Source organism: Amphiura filiformis, chromosome 19 (assembly GCF_039555335.1).
Source record: "Amphiura filiformis chromosome 19, Afil_fr2py, whole genome shotgun sequence".
Classification (NCBI taxonomy): Eukaryota; Metazoa; Echinodermata; class Ophiuroidea; order Amphilepidida; family Amphiuridae; genus Amphiura; species Amphiura filiformis.
In genome coordinates, this window is record NC_092646.1 from 35,794,195 (window position 1) to 35,815,157 (window position 20,963).

Consider the following 20,963-nt stretch of genomic DNA (forward strand, 5'->3'; position numbering starts at 1 on the left):
CGTCATAACCTCCGGGATCATTATTTTTGTGTTTTCATGGTTATAAGATTTTGATTGGGTCTCATGAAGGTACATCCTGACACAGGAAAATCAACATTGCTATTTTTAAATATCAATGCGGACTTACGTCGCGGTTGTAAGGATTGGAATCGCGACACTACCGTAATGAACGTATGTTATTATCATCAGTCCTAAAAGTTCCGGGATCATTATTTGTGTTTTCATGGTTAGGCCTAATATTGAATTTTGGTCCGGGTCCCCATACGCGCTATCACGCTAAGAAGAGGGAAAATCAACATATCAATGCGGACTTACGTCGCGCTTATAATAATCGCGACACGAGGGTAAAACTATTCTTTTTCAACGTAGGCCTATAAAATAATGATATCATATAAGGTCCGGGATCATTGTTTGTGTGTTATTATGGTTAGTCCTATTGGATTTTGGTTGGTCCCCATACGCTATATCACTTAATGATAAAGGAAAATGTACATCCCGGTACAGGAAAATCAACATTGTTTTCAATGCGGACTTAAGGGGTGGGGTATGAACGTTTGGACAGTATTTATTTTGGGACATTAGAGCACATCAGACATATCGAATTGCATTCTGAATACGAAGAATGTCATTCTGATATCAAATAATTTTGATTTTTGAAATTCGCAATTTAATACACATTTTATGGCAAATCATTAAAATTGATATTTTTGATATTTAATAGTACTTGAAGTAAACTTTATAAATCTGATGATTTATACTTAAAGTGTATGTAGCTGGGATGAAAAGCCGACGATCAATTGAAAATTTTGACCTTTCGTATTGAAGATATGGATTTTTTCCCAAAACACCAAAAAAATTAGGTCTTTTTGGGAAAAAATCCATATCTTCAATATGAAAGGTCAAAATTTTCAACTGACCGTCGGCTTTTCCTCCCTGCTACATACACTTTAAGAATATATCATTAGATGTATATAATTTACCTCGAGGACTGTTATATATCAACAATTTGAAATTTTTATAATTTGTCATAAAATTTGTATTATATTGTGATTTTCAAAAAATGAAAATTATTTGATATCAGAAAGACATGCTTCGTATTCAGAATGCAATTCGATAGGTCTGAGGTGCTCTCATGTCCCACAAAAAATACTGTCGAAACGCAATAAACGCTCATTTTAGATCCCATAAGTCGCGGTTACTTACAAATAATCGCCGACAGGATCAGGAGGGTAAAAATATTCTTTTTCAGCAAAGTAATCTTTGTTTTCAGCAACGTCTAAATGATAGGGTCCGGGATTACGTGTTATTAAAAAGGAAATGATAGCACACCCTGGTACAGGAAAATCAACATTGATATCACTATTTGCGAAAACGTAGTTGCAAGAAAATCATTGAGTGGATACAATTATTAGCTGACCCACCGTACCCACGTCAAGGGCGTACTGGGACTACCGAGCGGGGGGGGGGGGGGGTCAAATTTCGAAATCGTCCCCCTGATCGCCCGCTGCACTAAAATGACTTTACAGTGCATAGCAACAATTTTCAATTTTAAAGTCAATTGGTAAAATGGACAATGAGGACAATTCACCATAAAACAGTGCCAGCGGCAAAGGAAGATCTTGGGGAAGATCTACTTTTCAACATGTGGTCAATTTGGTATCACCATGGATATCATCCCCTCCATTTCGGTCAGTAGGCTACGCTTCATATCATAGTCGTACGCTTGTGCGATGCGGATCATTTTGTGCATGTGTTGTTTGATTTTGGTTGGATCCCCCATATGATATGCCTTGATGAGATGAGAGGGAAATAAAAGTATACCCAGCTCTGCTCTGATGCAGGAAAATCCGGGCTCCTCCTTAAGCATGTTAAGGTGTAGTCCTATGCGATATCCAGACTATCCAGTATAACAGAATAATGTTGGTATTGCCGGCACTGCCAAGTTCCCAAATCTGATTTCAACTCCAGCCAGACGAAGAATGCTGTTGATAATTATATATCTGTATATCTGATCGCATTGAGGATACATATTTCATATCCCGCACTTCTGGTAGAGATTAGTAATTAGATTACAGTTCGAACATTAGAACTATATTCAATATGCAATTATATGTAGACCTATAGGCAGGGGCGTAGCCAGCCTTTTTAGTGTGGGTGTGGGTGGGGGGTAGGAAGCTGTAAGAGCCACATTGTCGTCCCCATTTGTCCATTTTTTGTCCCATAGTCAGTGGCGGCACCAGGAGGGGACTTGGGGTCAGTAGGGCCAGGGCGTCACTTTTGTCATATACCTCCTCTACCTGGTACCTGTAATATTTTCAACAGTGTAATCCAGGAGTGTAATGTGGATGAACCAATACCAATTAGGCCTAGGCCTACTTTGTTTCCATGGTTTATACACGGACTGACAAAAAACAACCACATTTTCAAGTTTCAGTTGTCCAATTATAACCGAATCCAACTTTTGTTGCGCCTTTGAACCTGTATAACTCTGTATGTAGCCTACCTAAAACACACATCTGTGTGACAGTAGCTTTATCTTAATGTATCTTAATGGTGATTTATATGCTCCCAAAATATTGTCTCTGCCCATAATTTGGTACTTATTAGATTGTAGTATAGGCTTATATTTTTTTAAATGTCTGTCATAATATACTAGATCATAATTTGATTTTGATGGATTGACACGCGTGTGTTCCAGTTTCAGTAGGCCTACATTTATGTCTGGGTGGAGTATCATCACGTATGGACGTGAAGTTCAAACTTCAGAAAGTGCTCATACATACCGAGCAGGGAAGATTATTAGAGCATGCTGAATTGGAGGTGATAAGTATGTTGCAGGTTAGACTCAATGTGGGTCTTAAAGGCACTGGGAGTGATATTATAGGCCTAATAATAATAATCATAAAATATGAAAGAATTAATTTTAGAAATAACTTAAACATTTTAAAAGTAAAAGATAAGTAAAAAAAATGAACACACTCCTCCGAAATATGTCAAAATTTACAATTTAGGGTGCTTTAAACATTGTACACTTCACAAATATGCAGAAATCGGATTTTTAGATTTTCTGATTTAGCGAGTCATTGCTGTCTGCAAAAACCTCTGTATTACCTTGATTGTTTTATGAATCAACTTGGGCTAGTCCATCAAAAAGAACCAATGACCAGAGTGTAGCGTGGGTTGTTGTGCTAACTCGATGGACTACTTGGGTTAGATGTATTAGACTAATATACACTACCAGATTCATTTTGCTGCCTACCCCAGAGGTACACTACTGCTCAGCTACTTTGTGGTTACTTTACAGAGTACCCGTGTAGTACCTATCTAGTACCAGTGTGTGTACTGTGCGTGTGATTCTGATGTGTGTACTCATCACACAGGTACCAATGAAGTAATGGGCTATTCCAGATGTATTCCGCACCCCCCCCCCCCTTATGGCAGTCATTTTTAGCAAAGATTCCGACTGGAATAGCCCAACTGGGCAACAGTGTACATCTGTGAATTACCAATAGGAATCTGGTCCCTTCATCACTCACACACTCTCCAAAGCATCCCCCACACATAAACAACCCCATGCAGATTATAATTATTATGTATTTATATTACATATTTATAAGTGTCACCTTCAAAAATTGAAAATAAATAAATAAAAATGGCATTAAAAAGTATATTCTTTTCATAAATTTATTGCATCATATACAGTTGTCACAAAATTACAAATACATTATTTCAAAAAAGATATCTATGATACAAATAGTACAATGTTGGGATTGGTTTGCTACCACCACATATGACCTTACAGTCAGCACAGACAGAGATTTACACGGACGGAGATTTACATGGACGGAGAAGGCACTGCTTGATAGTGTTTGTCTCAAATCCTGTGTGCATGTTGGTTAACTTAATAATTACGTATGGTATTGATGTTTGCATTATACTTTGCAAACATGTTTCTGTAAAGTAAACTTAAGAAAACGGAACAAATTTGTTTGAGCCTGCTTGCTATTTAGGACACTTTATCTTCTCAAAGCTCATTTGGCTCTAAAATGGTAAGAGGGCGTAACTTCACAAACAGGTAACTTCCTTTTGTCATGGATTTGGTCAACTTTATTCAATTAGGCTATTCCATTTAGAATCCACACTACCCTTGTGGAAGATTTAGCTGAAGTCTTCCACAGAGGGAGTATGATTTTTGAATAAAATAGAGTTGGATAACTTCCATTTGAAATACTTACTCCAGGTGTGGAAGATATAGGTTAAGCCATAATACAGGAGGAGTATGGGTTTCAAAATGATTAACCCTGAGCAATTGCATTTGAAAAACATACTCCTCCTGTGGAAGATATTTCCAAAATCTTCCACAGGGGTAGTGTGGATTTCAACTGGAATAGTCCTAATGACCCTCTTATGGTAAAGCATGGAACTTTTAAAGACAATAAGAAATACTTTTTTACCATACGCAGCTAACCAACCTATTATTGCCTATGGCAAAAGACAGTAGCATTGTTTTAATCTCTTTGTATGTTACAACCTTTTCTCATGTGAGTCATATCGTCGTTGGGCAGGAAAAACCTCCTATGTACTTCTGGCCCTTGAACATGTTTAAAACAAAACTGTCAAGAGGTTACATAGGAGATTTCGCTTTAAACATGTTCAGGGGCCAATGACACATACAAGGTGTTTCCCTGCCCAACGTCGATATAGAAAATTTAACCTCAACCATGCCAAAAGGAATTCAATTGTTTGTGGTGCAACTAGTAGATACACCCTTTTTACCATAATATTGGTCTATTCAGTTGAAATCCACACTACCCCTGTGGAAGATTTTGGAAATATCTTCCACAGGGGAGTATGTTTTTCAAATGTAATTGGTCAGGGTTAATCATTTTGAAACCCATACTCCCTGTACTATAGCTTTACAAACATCTTCCACAACTGGTGTGAGTATTTCAAATGGAAGTTACCCAATTTGTCTATTCTAATTGAAACTCATACTCAATCTGTGGAAGACTTTAGCTAAATCTTCCACAGGGGTAGTGTGGATTTTAAATGGAATAGCCCATAGAGGCTGCATAGTATTTGAATGTTGCATTGTTTTAAGACACCGGTAGACTTGGAGCCTTGTCGTTATCTGTTCTAGAAGCAGTTGGTGTCCTGGGTAGACCTATGGCAAACTCATATGGATCCTGAAAATTCATCTTGAAACTTATCTTCTCATCTGAAAAAGAAACAAACAAAAACAGTTGATCCAGTACACAACACAAGAATAGTTGATTTAGCATGCATAAGCGCCAATCCGGCTTGAAATGTGTGTGGGGGGAAATCGCAAGTATCAGTTTAAAAAAAAAACCCTTTTTTTTTACTTCTGGCACGTTAATATTTCCACAATCATAATACATGGTTTTAGTGATGCAACAATGGTTCATGAAAATGACTTCAACCACTCAGTGACAATAATAAAGTTGTGTTGGTGTCAATTTGGTACAAACCAATTCTTAATTTTAATTACAATCATAGGTATTTACTATAATAGACTGCTTACCTACAAATCTTTCTGATCCAGAGCTTGTGCCAATGCCTCTCCATTCATTCAGATAACTGAAATGCAAAGAAAAATCAAGAAGGTTGATGTTTAAATAGGCCTATTTTGTACAGGAATATTGAGTCAGACGGGCAAGTTTCCCTCCTTCCACCTCCCCACTCCCAATCGTCCTGTGGGAATCCAAGTTTTCTGACAAGCTTGCATCCAGACAGAAATTTGTGCGTTCATCTGAAATTTCAGATTTTTCAGATTTTTTTAATCATTGTGTGTCACATGTTGCAATCTAAAACGACTGGATTTCAAGATAATGTTGTTGTTGTACCATTTCACCGATCTAGCAGGACCTGTAACATTCCAATTTTTAACTGATCTAGGTAGGCTGTTGCGTCATTTCTCTTTTGGTTCAAAGTTCATCTATCATTAAGTAGCGATACGGCAAAGTTTGGGGTAGCTGGATACGTCCATTTCATTTGCACGCCACCATTAAATATTATACTGCATATACTCCAACTCCTTCAAAATACAGCTATCCGGGTCGTCACATTAAAATTTCGCAACATCACCCCTGTCTTGAAAGAACTACATTGGATTCCCATCACCCATAGAATTGTCTACAAATTAATGCTCATTGTTTTCAAATGTCTTAATGCACCTGATTATTTAACTGTGCTATGAAAACTTACAATCCATACCTCAGTTTGCGCTCAAAATTAAAATCACTTCTTTATGAACCGAAATCAAAACATAAATAGGGTGATTAAGTTGAAGCTCCGCATTTAAGGAATTCACTTCCTGAACACATCATATACGTCAAAACTGTTGATAGTTTTAAGAAGGCACTTAAAACGTATTCTTATTCAATGGGTGCGTCTTGTAAAGAATTCACGTAATTTGATTGGTTTTTGGGGTATAATATCTCACAATAGTTGATAGTGATATTAGTCAGGGCGCGCACCGCCACGCAACGGCGGCTCGCTTGTTGCTCCTCAATGATTGCGCGATAATGCGTTCGCGTAATACACGTGCGAGAACTAAGAACGCGATTCGGCGGCTTAGATGTTCATGATGGATTCGTTCATTTAAAACAACAGAGATGTCCTCACAAAAGTAACTTTATTTTTTTCTGGAAAAGGGCAGTTTTCTCGCAAAAATTACATTAAAACTGAATAAGAATGAGAATAAATGATAGGATTTTGTCTTTTGCCTATCTAATATTTTTATCGTAGTGGATACCGGCTGCGCCGGCATCCACTACTCAAAATATTGGCCAGCCCATCCATTATGACACAATATTGGATAGGTCATTTATTCTCTAATTGAATGTGTATTGCCTATAAAAATAATTGACTAAAAGTTTGAACTCTTGCTATACACATTTAGGCCCTTGATATATTTTTGTTTTTATGTATTGGTTTTAATCATTGTATATCTTAATGTTATCTTTTAAATTTATACTTTTGTTTTTGTTCTTAAAATGTTTTTGTATTGCGCCTTGAACATCTTGTTTTGACGGTATGAGCACGTTATATCTCCATTAAGCAAAGTTAATAAAAAAGTGAAGTAGGGAAGAAATTCCAAGCCTTTGGTCATGAAATCTGTTTGAGCTTGGCATTGGAGTCGATCAAATTGATGTGGAAAACATTTGCATCCAATTGGACCGTAGATACGAGATTCACATGAAGAGAAATTGACAATGCGTTTGAATGATGTACGCTAACAGGAAGCCTGGTGCAATCCACCCCCCCCATGACTTAAACTTGAACTCACTCATCAAAATTAAGGCCATTGGTCCAATCCAAGAGTTCATCAACCTCCCAGTCGTCCACTGCTTCCAAACCTTGCTTTTCGATTGTATCTACCATACCGGCTGTGGCGCCCTCTATTAGTTTATTTGCACCAGCATCGCCAATTTTGGATTGAAGCATTCCATCTTGGTACCTGTACAACAGAAAGAACTTAAGTGTCACCCCACCTAATTAACATACACAGTTGGCCAAGGTCAACATTTTTTTATCATGTTGGTCGAAAGGGCTTTGGGTGTAGATTGTAAAAATCCACTTTGCTCGCTCATATGTTACCCGTTGCCATGGTAACGACCCGGAATGTATTTTAGGCGATTTTAGCTCATTTCAGGCTGAAAATGCTGAAATTTGTCTAATAAAGAACGGGCCATAGCTCCAATATTCGAGAAGATAGAAAAAGTTTGATTAGATCCTTACAATGAACCATCTTTCTACTTTCCAACAAAAAATAAAATTATTCATGAGGTGTTCGTTTGTATCTTTTTTGACCTGGCAACACTTATAGTTTTGCCATTTTGAAAAAAGTGGCAATTTTGACCTATTTTTGAGGTGCAAAAAAACTATTGGCCATGACTCCCAGAATATTGTAATTGTGGTTGTGAACAAAGCAGACCATGCCCCATGCAAAATTGATATAAATGGCTTGGGGGATTATATCAGTAAAGCGGAGTGTTGCCAGAAAAAAACACATTTATTGAAAAAGGCTAAATTTGACATGCAGTGTTTTCCCCCTGTGTTTTCCCCCGGTAATACTAAACATATTTTTTATGTTTGTGCATCATGTTATCTCACAATTGAATGTTTTTGATCAAGATATTAAATATTAAACAAATTCAATTTCTATTTTGATATTTAAAGTGTTGCCAGTCTTCAAAAATAGTGTTTCAAGGTATTTTAGTCAAATAACTACATGTAGTTAGTAATTGGCGCATATTTAAAAGTCTAAAACCAAATAATAAAAGTATAATCACTTGGACTATACGTCTAGATATTGATTTTGCAGCCTAGCAGGCCTTACGCCATTCAACAATAAGCTATGGCAACTGCAGTGTTGCCATAAAATAAGCAAAATTAGTACTTAAAGTCACTTTTTTGGAATTTTTGTTGAAATCACCTCTTTTTGCACCTTTTTGGTTATATCTCAAATGTAGTTTAAGAAAAGTATGCAAACCCATACATTTCTGGAAAGCTTATGCTTCAATGATGGCCATTACATTAGTTAGCATTTGAATATACAGGGTGATCGATAGGTAATATAGGGAGTAACAAAATAATTTCACACAAAAAGTTGAATAGTACTGGTATTGTGCCAATCTCATCATTTCCCAGTAACTGAAATTCATTTTTGTAAAGAAAGTACACAGTTTGCCCTTTCTAAAACTACAACATTTATGTAAATTAATTATCTGTACACTCACTATTATACAGGGTGTGCAAAACGGCGAACATAATTTATTCGGAAACTATATGATAATATATAATCCCATTGAAGTAGCTCAATATCCTAAGCGAAGATTACTGACTAAAATCTCAGTTTGATGCTGCATATACTTGTGCTGCATATACTAGTCTGAAAACAGAATGATTTCATATGACATGAAACTACTAAAATGATTGCTTATCTTATTTCACAGGGTGTGCCAAATTTTACCGTAGTGAAATGCTATTCTTGAGTGGCCAAATTCCCAGCAGAAATGTTGACAGTTAAATCTACCACTTGAAATGTTGTTATTACATTGTTTATTGTATTCAATTCAATTCTACAGATTCCATGTGCATTACAAATTAATAGAACATATAGGGTGTGTCAAAATTATTTTACTAACTAAATATAGCATGCATGTTAGGGCTGACATGTATATAAAGCATGTCAATGTTCAAGTACACTTTTATATATTCTAGGATAATTGTAAGAATTGCAGAGAATTCTTTTTTCATTTTAAAAAGCACACCATTTTTATTCCATTTTTATGGTCCAATGTTCAAGCCAACACAATCAATTGGCAACTTGTCTTCCTCATTATTATATTAATTAAAACAAAATTAGAAATTAACAGGAAGCTAGGAATTACTTTAAGATTCAGCAGCACTTTTCTTTAATACATTGTAGCTAGTCCTGGTGCAAGTAGGCCTATTGGAATTCTTAAAAATTTCAAACATACGCTACATAGAAGAAATGCATTAACCGCGTAGCTTCTTCCATTCTTCGACTAATTAGGAGTATTAAGTGACTACTATTATAATAATTAATTAACGTCCCTGATTAATGGAAATGGCTGTGATTCTTCCCCCCAATATACTCCCCCAAAAAAAAAAAATGCCCCCAACCCTCTGAACATGTCCTGTTTATGCTACTGTATCTGCTGGACAAAGGTGGGATAGAGGGCAATGATACATTGATAATCATGTTACTCTTATTTTCTCTAAATGTTCATGATATTCGCAATTTAATTCCTTTTTTTTTCTTTGTTGCATGATTTTGCCAGTTAGGTTTTCAATAGGCCTATATTTCAAGGGTTCTATTTAGCATTAATTTTAGGCTGCAGTTTCTTTATTTTTTCTTCAACATTTTCTCAATATATTTGCCCCGGATATTTGCACTACGGTGTTTCGATGTTTTCAGACTATTGGTTTTTTCCTAGTAATATATATGTTTTCCTGATGTTAAAAAGAGTTCATTTGAACTTGTTTTTCTTCAAAGTTGGAATGTTTCTACCGTTCTTAATATTGTTTTTTTTTTTTTTCATTAAAAAGAAATACATAAGTGTTTAAAATGTATTAGGGGAAATTTCTATATAGCCTGGGCTGTGTTTCAACCAAATATACTCACATTATATAAACATAAATATAAAGAGGGCCAATAAAATACAGCATATAAAGCCGAATGATGCAAAACTCATTTTACAGTCGGCAGTGTTATCAAATCCACGCTTGGGCAACTTTTGATGCTTTTCACCTTTGGACAATTCTTTGTTCAATAGAGGCATCAAAAATAAAACTATGTGGTTATGCACCGACTAAAAAATGGGGTCACCATTTTGTTCTGTTTGAAAAGAAAAGAAAAGAGAAGAAAGGAAAGGAAAGGAAAAGAAAAGAAAAGAAACGGCGCCAATTGTGTGCCTATTTTTGCATTTTTCTCAAAAATTATAGCGCAGTAAGATATTATAGGGGCAAGGACTACAACTACTGCACTGAAAATTCAGCAATTCAAGTTATTGATTTATTGATTAAATATTGGTTTTCCCTCATTTTTGACTGTAACTCCACAACTGGTTTGTGTGCTGAAATAAAATTTCCAGTGCAGTAGTTGTAGTCATTGCCTGAGTCATTGCCCCTATAATATACATGTATACCTTACTTGTCACCAATGCGCTCTAATTTTTGAGAAAAAGTAAAAATTGGTCAGGGGTGTAATACCCCCTTAAATAACTCTTGTTAGGAGAAATAAGGCAGAAAAATTCATGTTATCATCAGTTTGTAATGTTTGCAATGCAGAAGTGTGTCATTTTTCTGTTAACACAGGTGTATATAGTATATATCATAACATAATACACTTTGTTTAGAATTGAATTCTCAAATTCCCCAAAATCAGTGCATAACAATGTAGTCTGTAAAAAGAAAGTACTAAATTTGCCTACTTTATGGCAACACTGCAGTTGAAATCCCTAGCTTATTGCTGAATGATGTAAGGCCTGCTACATCAATATTCAGAAGTATAGTCCAAGTGTTTATACTTTTATTATTTGGTTTTAGACTTTAGATATGTGCTAATTTCTAGTCATTTGACTAAAATACCTTAAAATGCCGTTTTTGAATACTGGCAACACTTTAAATATCAAAATAGAAATTGAATTTGTTTAATATTTAATATCTAGATCAAAAACATTCAATTGTGAGATAACATGATGCACAAACATAAAAAATATGTTTAGTAATACCTAAATACAGGGGAAAAACACTCCAAGTCAAATTTAGCTCTTTCAAACAAATGTGTTATTTTCTGGCAACACTCTGCTTTACTGATATAATCCCCCAAGCCATTTATATCAATTTTGAATGGGGCATGGTCTGCTTTGTTCACAACCACAATTACAATATTCTGGGAGTCATGGCCAATAGTTTTTTTGCACCTCAAAAATATGTCAATATTGTAACTTTTTCAAAAGGGCAAAACTATAAGTGTTGCCAGGTCAAAAAAAGATATAAACGAACACCATATGAATAATTTTAATTTTTTGTTGGAAAGTAGAAAGATGGTCCATTGTAAGGATTTAATCAAACTTTTTCTATCTTCTCGAATATTGGAGCTATGGCCCGTTCTTTATTAGGCAAATTTCAGCATTTTCAGCCTGAAATGAGCTAAAATCGCCTAAAATACATTCCGGGTCGTTAACATGGCAACGGGTAACATATGAGCGAGCAAAGTGGATTTTTACAATCTACACCCAAAGCCCTTTCGACCAACACGATAAAAAAATTTTGACCTTGGCCAACTGTGTATGTTAATTAGGTGGGGTGACACTTAATTAACACCCAATATCATACTCATAATTTTGATCCTAATGGTTTCAGAGGAACCATTCAAATGTCTAAAGACTTCATAAAAAGTAACGCATAAGTTACAAATACACCTGTATCTATTATAGTCCATATGCCATCCTCGAGGTAATAATATATATACCGTTTTCATTGTGTCTCTAAATGTAATGATATTTATATAAGAGTATGCATTTTCAGAAAGGAAATGATGTAAGGAATCCAACTAGCATTTATAGATTCCTGTAAAGATGAGCAGTTTTTGAGAAAATTACAAAAAATTATTTTACTATACTGTCTTAAGGCATACGGACTATTCGCTGGAAAATGACCGTTGCTAGGTCAACTGGCTCACGCTTTCTTTGTTACGAACCACTGATCAAAATGATCACAACAGAAAGCATATGCCTGGCATATCATAATTCGGAAGAGGTGTATGAGCCCAGGCTTGAACCAGTAACCAATGGTTACTACGACTTGTAATGAATTTTCAATATTTTGACATAGACAGAAAGGTAGTTAACATACACACATTTTGATACCCCATTCGTCCAATATTACAACACATACGTATTTTTATAGAAAAAATCCAGAATTTAAAAGCAGTAAATTGTATTGATTTGAATTCAGCCCCGAGATTACATGTCACAATGCTTTCGTTTAATAACCACTGATCGCTGTAAGTGCAATTCTTAAATTTCACCACAAACTCAATTTCGACAAATATGTCACTTCCAACAGTGTTGCATTCTTCCGACAAGATGTCTTTGCCTGATTGAGTCACAAATGATTTAATTTCCAAAAACTTACATTTTCTTGAGCCATTCTACTTTTTTCTTTCTTTTCTTCCTTGCCACGTCTTCTCTTCTCTGAAGTTTGGAATGTTTAAAGTCTACCTTCTTTCTTGATGTCTCCCATGTCACAGGATCTTGGTCTGCTCGGATTATTAGCTAAAGAAGAAATAAATATTGGAATTATTATAAATAAAAAACTTTGTTTCATTTGCCCAAGTAAAACTATGCATGTATGGTTTAACAGGCATTTTGAACTGGAAGTCTGGCAGTTTTCACTTGCTCTACTATTAAATAAAAAAAGATATGACTTTATGAATGGATTCTCACACTATATGTTCTCAGGTTTGCAAATCTATCTAAATTTTATGCCATACGAATTCCATCAAAACCAAACATAAACCATGTTTATTAACCATCTCCAAGATATAATGAGGATATGTACAACCTCCAACATAACAGATTTCACCATTATTATGGTTTGATGAATCCAAGTGTGTGAAAATATTGGATCCAAAACATTATAATGATAAAACTGGATGCTTACGGCCAATATTAATTGGTCTCGCTTTGAGTTTTAAAATATTGGACATGACTACGTCTTGTTCGATATTTAAACCCATAGCCCGACCAATAAATATGGATGCAATTGATCCAATTTTATATCAAGATTGAAAAATCTTCAAATGACACTTCAGCTACTAGGTAGGTGAACTTTTTTTTTATTACCCTTATTTACCAATTCAAATAACACAATCATTGGGCATTTTTTGAAATTTGCAGTCATTTAATGTGGATTATTAAACTTGTAATTTTTTAAAGAAATTGTATGCCAGATGAGCCACCTGTAAACCATTTAAAAGCCTAAAAACTAGAAGCTTCTGGGGGCACTGCCCCCTGGACCCCATTGGGGACCTTGAGCAGGGTGCAGGGCCAGACACTATGCTCGATCTGGTCCGTGGCACTTAAGGTTGGTCTGAACCCTGGAATTATGGAAACTTTGGCCTCATAACTTCTAAATTGTTGGTCTAAAGTATATAAAAGTATACATATTTAGAATGGCAAAGACTTGATAAGTTCATCTGTGAGGTCAAATTTGGGCCAAAATGGCACTTTTATTTAAAATCTCAAAAATAACGGTTTTGGCCCACTTCTTTTGTGCACCATAACAAAAAAATTCTTGGGCCAAAATTTGTTTGTTATTAATTTTTAAAAACTAGATCAAAATATCTAGGACCCGTTTTTACATTTTTTTGAATTTCGACTAACTTTGAAAAATTTGCGACAAAAATGGTCAAAAAATGCTAATAAAAAAAAAAAATCATAAAAAAGCCCGATTTTGGCACAAATTTCAAATATTTTTGGTGAAATTGGTCAAAATTAAAAAATGAAAAAACGGGTCCTAGATATTTTGATCTAGTTTTTAAAAATTAATAAAATTAAATTTTGGCTCAAGAATTTTTTGTTACGGTGCACAAAAAGAAGTGGGCCAAAACCGTTATTTTTAGATTTTAAATAAAAGTGCCATTTTGGCCCAAATTTGACCTCACAGATGAACTTATCAAGTCTTTGCCATTCTAAATATGTATATTTTTATATACTTTAGACAAACAATTTAGAAGTTATGAGGCCCGAAAGTTTCCATAATTCCAGGGTTCAGACCAACCTTAAGCTCAAAAATGTTTCATCATTCTGCCATATTATAGCGAGTTTATGTTTTAATCAGCTTGTAATAAGTATCAAATTCATTTCACTTACCCTATCAGATACCAGTCTCCAGCCATTATTCTCAATTCTTTGGTACCAGCCAATTTTTTCCACCTTACACTGTTCCCCTCTTTGAGGAATGCCGTCCCCAATCCTATTGTGTACCTCTTTGGCTGCTAATCTTTTTGCACCAGATTTTGTGTAATCTTTTGGGCTATTAGCACACATGTCAACCACATTGCGATGAGTAAAAATCTTATAGTAAATATTTGGTGGGAAGCGGTCCTGTATAGAGCAGAAATAGTAAAAGTATTTGTTAACTTTAGTTTTCAAATTCTTTAGTTTTAGAAATATAAACTGGGCTCAAAAAGAAATATCTTAAAATCCTGTCCATAAAAATGAACCAAAATTACACACATGATTTTTTCAATAGTCTACTTTAAACACATGTCAGTAACCAAGCCTTTGTCCAACTGATATAACAGCAAAATGCACTGACACGGAACAGCTTCCTGGACCACATTCACAGGCGAATAATTGGCACCCAGCAAAAGAAATCTGTGAGAATGCGTACAAGATCCTTACATAGGTGATTATTTCCAAAGAGTAAGTGGAATAGTGTGGAACAGGGCAGCTTCTGCTTTTCACACACTTTCTTCAAGAAACAGGTCTTGTTCCACAATATTCCACTTAGTCAAAGATTTCTTGTGTTGGGTGTCAATTAATGGGCTGTGAATGTGGTCCAGGAAGCTGTTCCATGTCAGTGCATTTTGCTGTTGTCTCAGTTTGACAACTGTTTGGTTACTGACCAGTGTTTAGAGTAGAGTATTGAAGTAATCCTGTGTGCAATTCTGGTTCATTTTATGGATAGGATTTTAAGATATGACCGGGTCAAAAATTACAAGTTTCTTTTTGAGCTCAGTTTACTATCTACATCCCATATAAGAATAAGTCAACCATTGGGCTATTCCATTTGAAATTCATACACCCCCTATAGAAGGCATGACCTTAATCTTCCACAGCAGGGGGTGTAGATTTCAAATGGAGTCATCCATTCAGGTCACCCCCCATTTGAAATTCACACTCCCTTTGAGGATGACTGAAGGTTCCAAGATGGCTCTAATATATACACAATTTGGGCAATTCCAATCTACACTACCCCTGTGGATTTCAAATGAAATTAGCACATTAACTAACTTTATTTGAAACTCCCCCTCCCTCTGTTGAAGATTCAAGTTGAAACATTCTCAGAGGGTGTATGAAATTCAAATGGAGCTGCCTAATGTGTTCATTCCATTTGAAATTCATACTCCCCATGTGGAAGATATTTCCATAAACTTCCACAGGGGTAGTGTGGATTTTAAATGGAATAGCCCATTTTACATGCTTAGTCTTTTTAAGAACTTGACTTCAAATGACCTTTGACTTCCATACTTAAAAACAGCAATGAACAATTTTTGTCAAGCGAGTTTACAAGCTGCTTTCCATTTCTAAACTTGCTTATTTCTAGTTTTCTATGCAGACCTAAAAAATAAACATTGTTGCATGTTTTCAAGCTGTATAGGCAAAAGCATGAACATAAAGGATCAAGATTTTCCTGTTTTACACGATGTGACCTTTGACATCATTGTTTCCAGTGCCCAATATTTTCTTACCCCAGCTAATCTGAATTTGATGTGAATTCCTCCAGCTGCATCCAGAAGTTTGGCTTCCCTAGGGTTGATACATCTCAACATCAAAGAAGGGTCTCCACGGCAACGGAAATTGATAAGATCTCTATAATATTTATACACTTGTTGGTCCTGTGATTAAAAAAAAAAAAAAAAAGAACACATTAATTTATAATCTAGTGGTGAATCTTAACTGCGTACAGTGTAACCAAAGGACTTACATAACAAGAAACAGTGATACAAATACTGATGCTTGACTGAAGATGTAACCGCCTGGCTGAAACATGATATATCAATGAAGCAAAGAATGCATGGCAAGAATTTCCACACCACACACATTAATGTTCACTTTTCAATTTTCAAACTGTAAAAAATGACTGGTAAGTAAGTCTACTACATGACCTGACAAAAAGGTCAAGTTGTCTGAGGAAAAAGATTGACAAGGGTACATTATAAATAGCACAAAATAGCTTTCCATAGACTTTACATGCAAAATAGGGGTCATGTTTTAAGCCATAAGTCGAGTTACGTCTTATATTTGATATCATCTTAATCAGAACCAAATTCTGTATAACATATCTGAAAATGACACAACATTTTAGGTCTACTTTTTGAAAAAAATAGCGCTATATAAAAAGGCCCGAGTTTCCGTCCGACTGCTAACCGCGTTTTGACCTCGGGTGTTCATGCGCTCATCATCGTAAACATCACTCAAATTTTCGCGTTTTCTTTTCAAATTAGTAGAGATCACATTCACAAGTTCTAGCAAAACACGATTTTCAACACTAAAATTGTTAATATTGTACCGATTTTGCACAATTTTTATGCAAAGTTGGGACTATAGGCGTGATAAACTTTTGCCGGAAACCATTTCACAGGCGGATTTTGTGGTATGAACCCACAATTTCTAATGATGTCACTCATATGCCCCCTACTGTGTAGGTACTCTGAGTGTACCAGTCAGGTACCTTGGCGAAGGTGTACCTGTGTAGGAGGCCGAAATAGGAATCTTTTAGTATACTTGTTGTTGGGCAGAAAAAAATCGCCTGTGTCATTGGGCTCTGAACATGTTGCAGCAAAACCTCCTAAGTAATCTCTTGGCAGTTTTGTTTTAAACATGTTCAAGAGCCACAAGTGCATACAAATTTTTCTGCCCAACAATGACATAAGACATGCACTTACTATATGTCTTCTCCAGGCCCCTTGAATCATGCTAGCAGCCTCTTCTCTGGATATAGGATACGATCTCTTCTTCTTTGGTTTGATAATTGTACGACTACGCTCTGGCGAAACTGCTATTGTAACAGACTTGACTCCAGAGGGCGTTTTCCTGGCTGGTAACAGGAGTTTCCTGCGTACACTGTACCACCAGTTTTGAATGAAATGTGCGCAGAACTCTTCAAAACTGAAAAAAAAAGTGGAAAAAAATAACAAGTTAATTTGATTTGTTTACTGTATCTGTTACTTTTTCAAATTATGTGCATATTTTCTGACAATTTTTTATCAAAGACACACTCACAGATTTTGTTGTGATGGTTGACTGAAATCTTTATAATGTTCTTATTTTGAATTCAAGATGTGTGGCATTCTTAAATCACACTATAATGACTATGCACATGGCCAGATTTATCATTGGCCCAGATGGGACCGGGCCCATGGCCCCCAAACTTTGGGCCCCATTTTGGGCCACAAATTGCCCTGTGCATCTTCCTTTTAGCCCATGTTTTGGGCCAATTACGGTAACTTTGTACAATATTGAGCTATTCGTGCGCACTGGCCCTTCAAATGGAAAAGTCATCTTCATTTTGGGCCAAAATAGTCTAAAATAGAAATTGTTTGTGCGCTTCGCCTGCAACTAAAAGTAAACTAAGTAAAATCGGAATGCCTGTCCCCAGTGTCTTAGCTAGCCAAAGGCTTGACCTTTTTAGTAGACCAGCTTTGCAAAACAAGGCCATCGCAAGACATATTTGAACTCTTTGAACCCCCAATGGGCTGTAGAGGTCTGGTAAATGTTTTAAAGGTCAAATTAGGACAGGCATTTTTATTCAAATGACAGGCAAACCTCAATTTCTAGCTGTCCCCCTCTAAATTTTAAATCTTCCGCCGCCACTGTTGATCTTATTCGGAAACCAATTAAAAATACTTGGATACTTGAGCATGCTTTCTACACGGTGAATTTGGGGGCCTCCAAATTTTGGTCTGGCCCATCACAGGGCCCCAAAAAGGTAAATCTGGCCCTGACTGTGCATGGGTAAGCACTGCACTTCAGTGCATTGGGCTATTCCAGTTGAAATCCACACTACCCTGTGGAAAAATATCTGCCACAGAGGGAGTATGAATTTCAAATGGAATGAGCACATTAGGCAGTTCCATTTGAAAATCATACACCCTCTGAGAAAGATTCAACCTGAATCTTCCCTGCGTGAGAGAGTGAGATTCAAATGGAGCTGCTAATGTGTTAATTCCATTTGAAATTCATACTCCCTCTGTGGAAGATATTTCCAAAATCTTCCACCGGGGTAGTGTGGATTTTAAATGGAATAGCCCATTGCTCTGTACTTCTAACAACAGCTTTAACATAACATACAATTTTTTGTGTGAAATATACCACAAATATTTTTGCAATGGCGGTACTTACGATATGGGTTGTGCGTCTTCTTTTTCCCAGTATTTCTGATAGTAACGTTGTAATCTTGCCCTTGCCCTCTCCCTAGATCCATGCTTTTTAACAGGCACTTCTTTTTCATCCTTTTGATTATAAAGAAAAGAACAAACAAATTATATGCACTGATTTTCAAAGAGAGTATGAGCAATAGTGGTTAAAGGGATTCAATCATGTTTCACCATTGTTCATCACCATTTGATAACAATGCGTCCGCGTCCGTCGTCTGCATGGTTTACTTCATTCAAGTAACACAGACGCACCAGATAAGAGTTGTTAAATGGTGACAATGAACAGTGGCGAAACATGATTGAATCCCTTTCAACAATATAAACAAAATCGTATAATTCGCATGATTATTTCATGAAGAATGTTATAGTTAGTCATTGCCACTCAACATAATCGATGATTTCTCTGTTGATATCAACAATAAAACAATTAAAATGTCTGAAATTAATTGGGAACTTCTGTAGATTAAATTCAGACTTCCGCTCTCCCCATGGTTCATTTAGAATTGGGTAAATGAATCATGAAAGTACTCCATCCTTCGGAGGGGACGTTAAGCCGTCGGTCCCATGTACAGAGAGCCATACCTGTACATGTATCTCGCAGCCAGTTTCGAAAAGAGTAGGGTGTTAACCCCTGACTGTTCCTAACCCGTCCCGGTGTTCAAATGGACCCCAATGGAAATAAGCTTCAATAGAGGCTTTCTTGGGTTATCCAGGGTTGTCAAAATCCGAACAAATCAAATCAAAATCAAATCAAAACTGCAATGTTTAGCTGCTTCCTCCGAAATAACGAATTCAACATGTAAGCGTGTACTATGCATACAAGTTACAGGCATGACAAACTTTGCGTTTGCTTATATGCTCCTTTTAAATGTGTGGATTCATCACCGATCACATGATGCACGTACATTGGGGGACTTTGGGGGCATGAGCCCTTGGGGTAAAAGCAGGGGGCAGCAAAAAGGAAGGGGTGGCCGAAGAAGAAGGGGGGGGGCAATGGTCAAAAACCAAATTTACTTTTTCAATCCATCCCCAAAAAATATTGGGTCAACCTTTTTGGGCTGTTGATGAAGTGGCGGACGTAGAAGCAGACTGGGAACACCACTGGATTAACAACACTTGGCTCTTGTACAAAGGTATATAGGAAGAGTTGCTATGTGACACACGGAAGTCATTGAGGAATAACCTCCGTGTCTGCGTGTGCAAGTCATCTAACAAGCAATTTGTTTGGGATGCCCATATGGTGTCATACGCTAAGTTTACATGAATATTTCTTTACTGATAGTGAACTTTCATTTGGGAGAGTACTCACACTAGCAGGTGATGTTATTGATATGTGTTGTGATGATTTCTTCGCAGGAGATTTTGATGGTGAGCTCAAGACATCTCTAAGTCCTCGCTCACTATGCTGAAATCTACTCCCTGTGTTCAGTACATGTGTGCTTAGACCCGGGTTCAGAATGGAGAAAAGAAGGCATCTGAAATGGAAATATAATTACGGGAAATTATCTTTCTACAAAGTGATAATTAATTCCATGATACTAACACAAGACACACAAAGTGCTCTAAACAGAGGATTCAAAAACACAGATCACTGATAATGGATGATTCCATTTGAAACCTACACCCCCCGTCTGGGAGATTATGGTTAGCAACTATTTTAAACTGTTGTGATTTGGTAGTTCACAGCATCTTGCGAATGGTAGTGAGCTTTGGCAAAAATTGCATTGATCATTTCATAGTGTGTGTGTGTAGAAGAATTCAAATATCACAGATATACTTTTGTAGGTCCTGTGGTTCTTGAATTATGTTGTGAAGAGGGCTGAAACAACAACACTTTTGTAAAACGTATATACATCAAGCAAGCAAGTTTTCAAAGTATATGATTTGTAGAATGAAGTTTTGCAAAACATCAAAGTGTTATTTTTCAATATATTAATTGATTTAGACAATGAAAATAATTTTTTGGTTGCTTTGATCAACAAAAGATCGCATCGCCTAAGGTCAACTTTTCCATAGCGGGTGTATTCAATTGGAATACCCATTGAAAGTCCAAGTACTGCAGCTATACTGTATCTCATCTCAAGTTGAGAGTAATGTCATGTTGGATTTAATGCCAGTGGCAGATTCAAATTTATGTGATTACATCGCCAGCGTACGGACAAATCGCCCTTCTACGTGTGTGTATACACCGTGCAACATTAGGTTAGGGGCTGTGCAATAATTATGAGCCCTGGGGGAGGGT

The 20,963-nt window shown here is 36.3% G+C and overlaps 1 protein-coding gene across 2 annotated transcripts in view; it reads right to left on the minus strand.

Annotated features, from left to right (window-relative positions):
• Positions 1-3,767: 3,767 nt before the first annotated feature.
• Positions 3,768-20,963, minus strand: part of LOC140141233 (protein MFI-like) — a 32,850-nt gene continuing 15,654 nt past the window's right edge. For both annotated transcript variants that reach the window (XM_072163036.1, XM_072163037.1), the window contains exons 4-12: positions 20,031-20,196; positions 18,687-18,796; positions 17,231-17,453; positions 16,034-16,180; positions 14,430-14,663; positions 12,691-12,830; positions 7,310-7,480; positions 5,543-5,598; positions 3,768-5,218 (exon numbers count right to left, since the gene is read on the minus strand). In XM_072163036.1, coding sequence (XP_072019137.1) covers positions 5,097-5,218; positions 5,543-5,598; positions 7,310-7,480; positions 12,691-12,830; positions 14,430-14,663; positions 16,034-16,180; positions 17,231-17,453; positions 18,687-18,796; positions 20,031-20,196 — 1,369 coding nt within the window. In that variant the 3' untranslated portion in view covers positions 3,768-5,096. The remainder of the gene's footprint in view (positions 5,219-5,542; positions 5,599-7,309; positions 7,481-12,690; positions 12,831-14,429; positions 14,664-16,033; positions 16,181-17,230; positions 17,454-18,686; positions 18,797-20,030; positions 20,197-20,963) is intronic.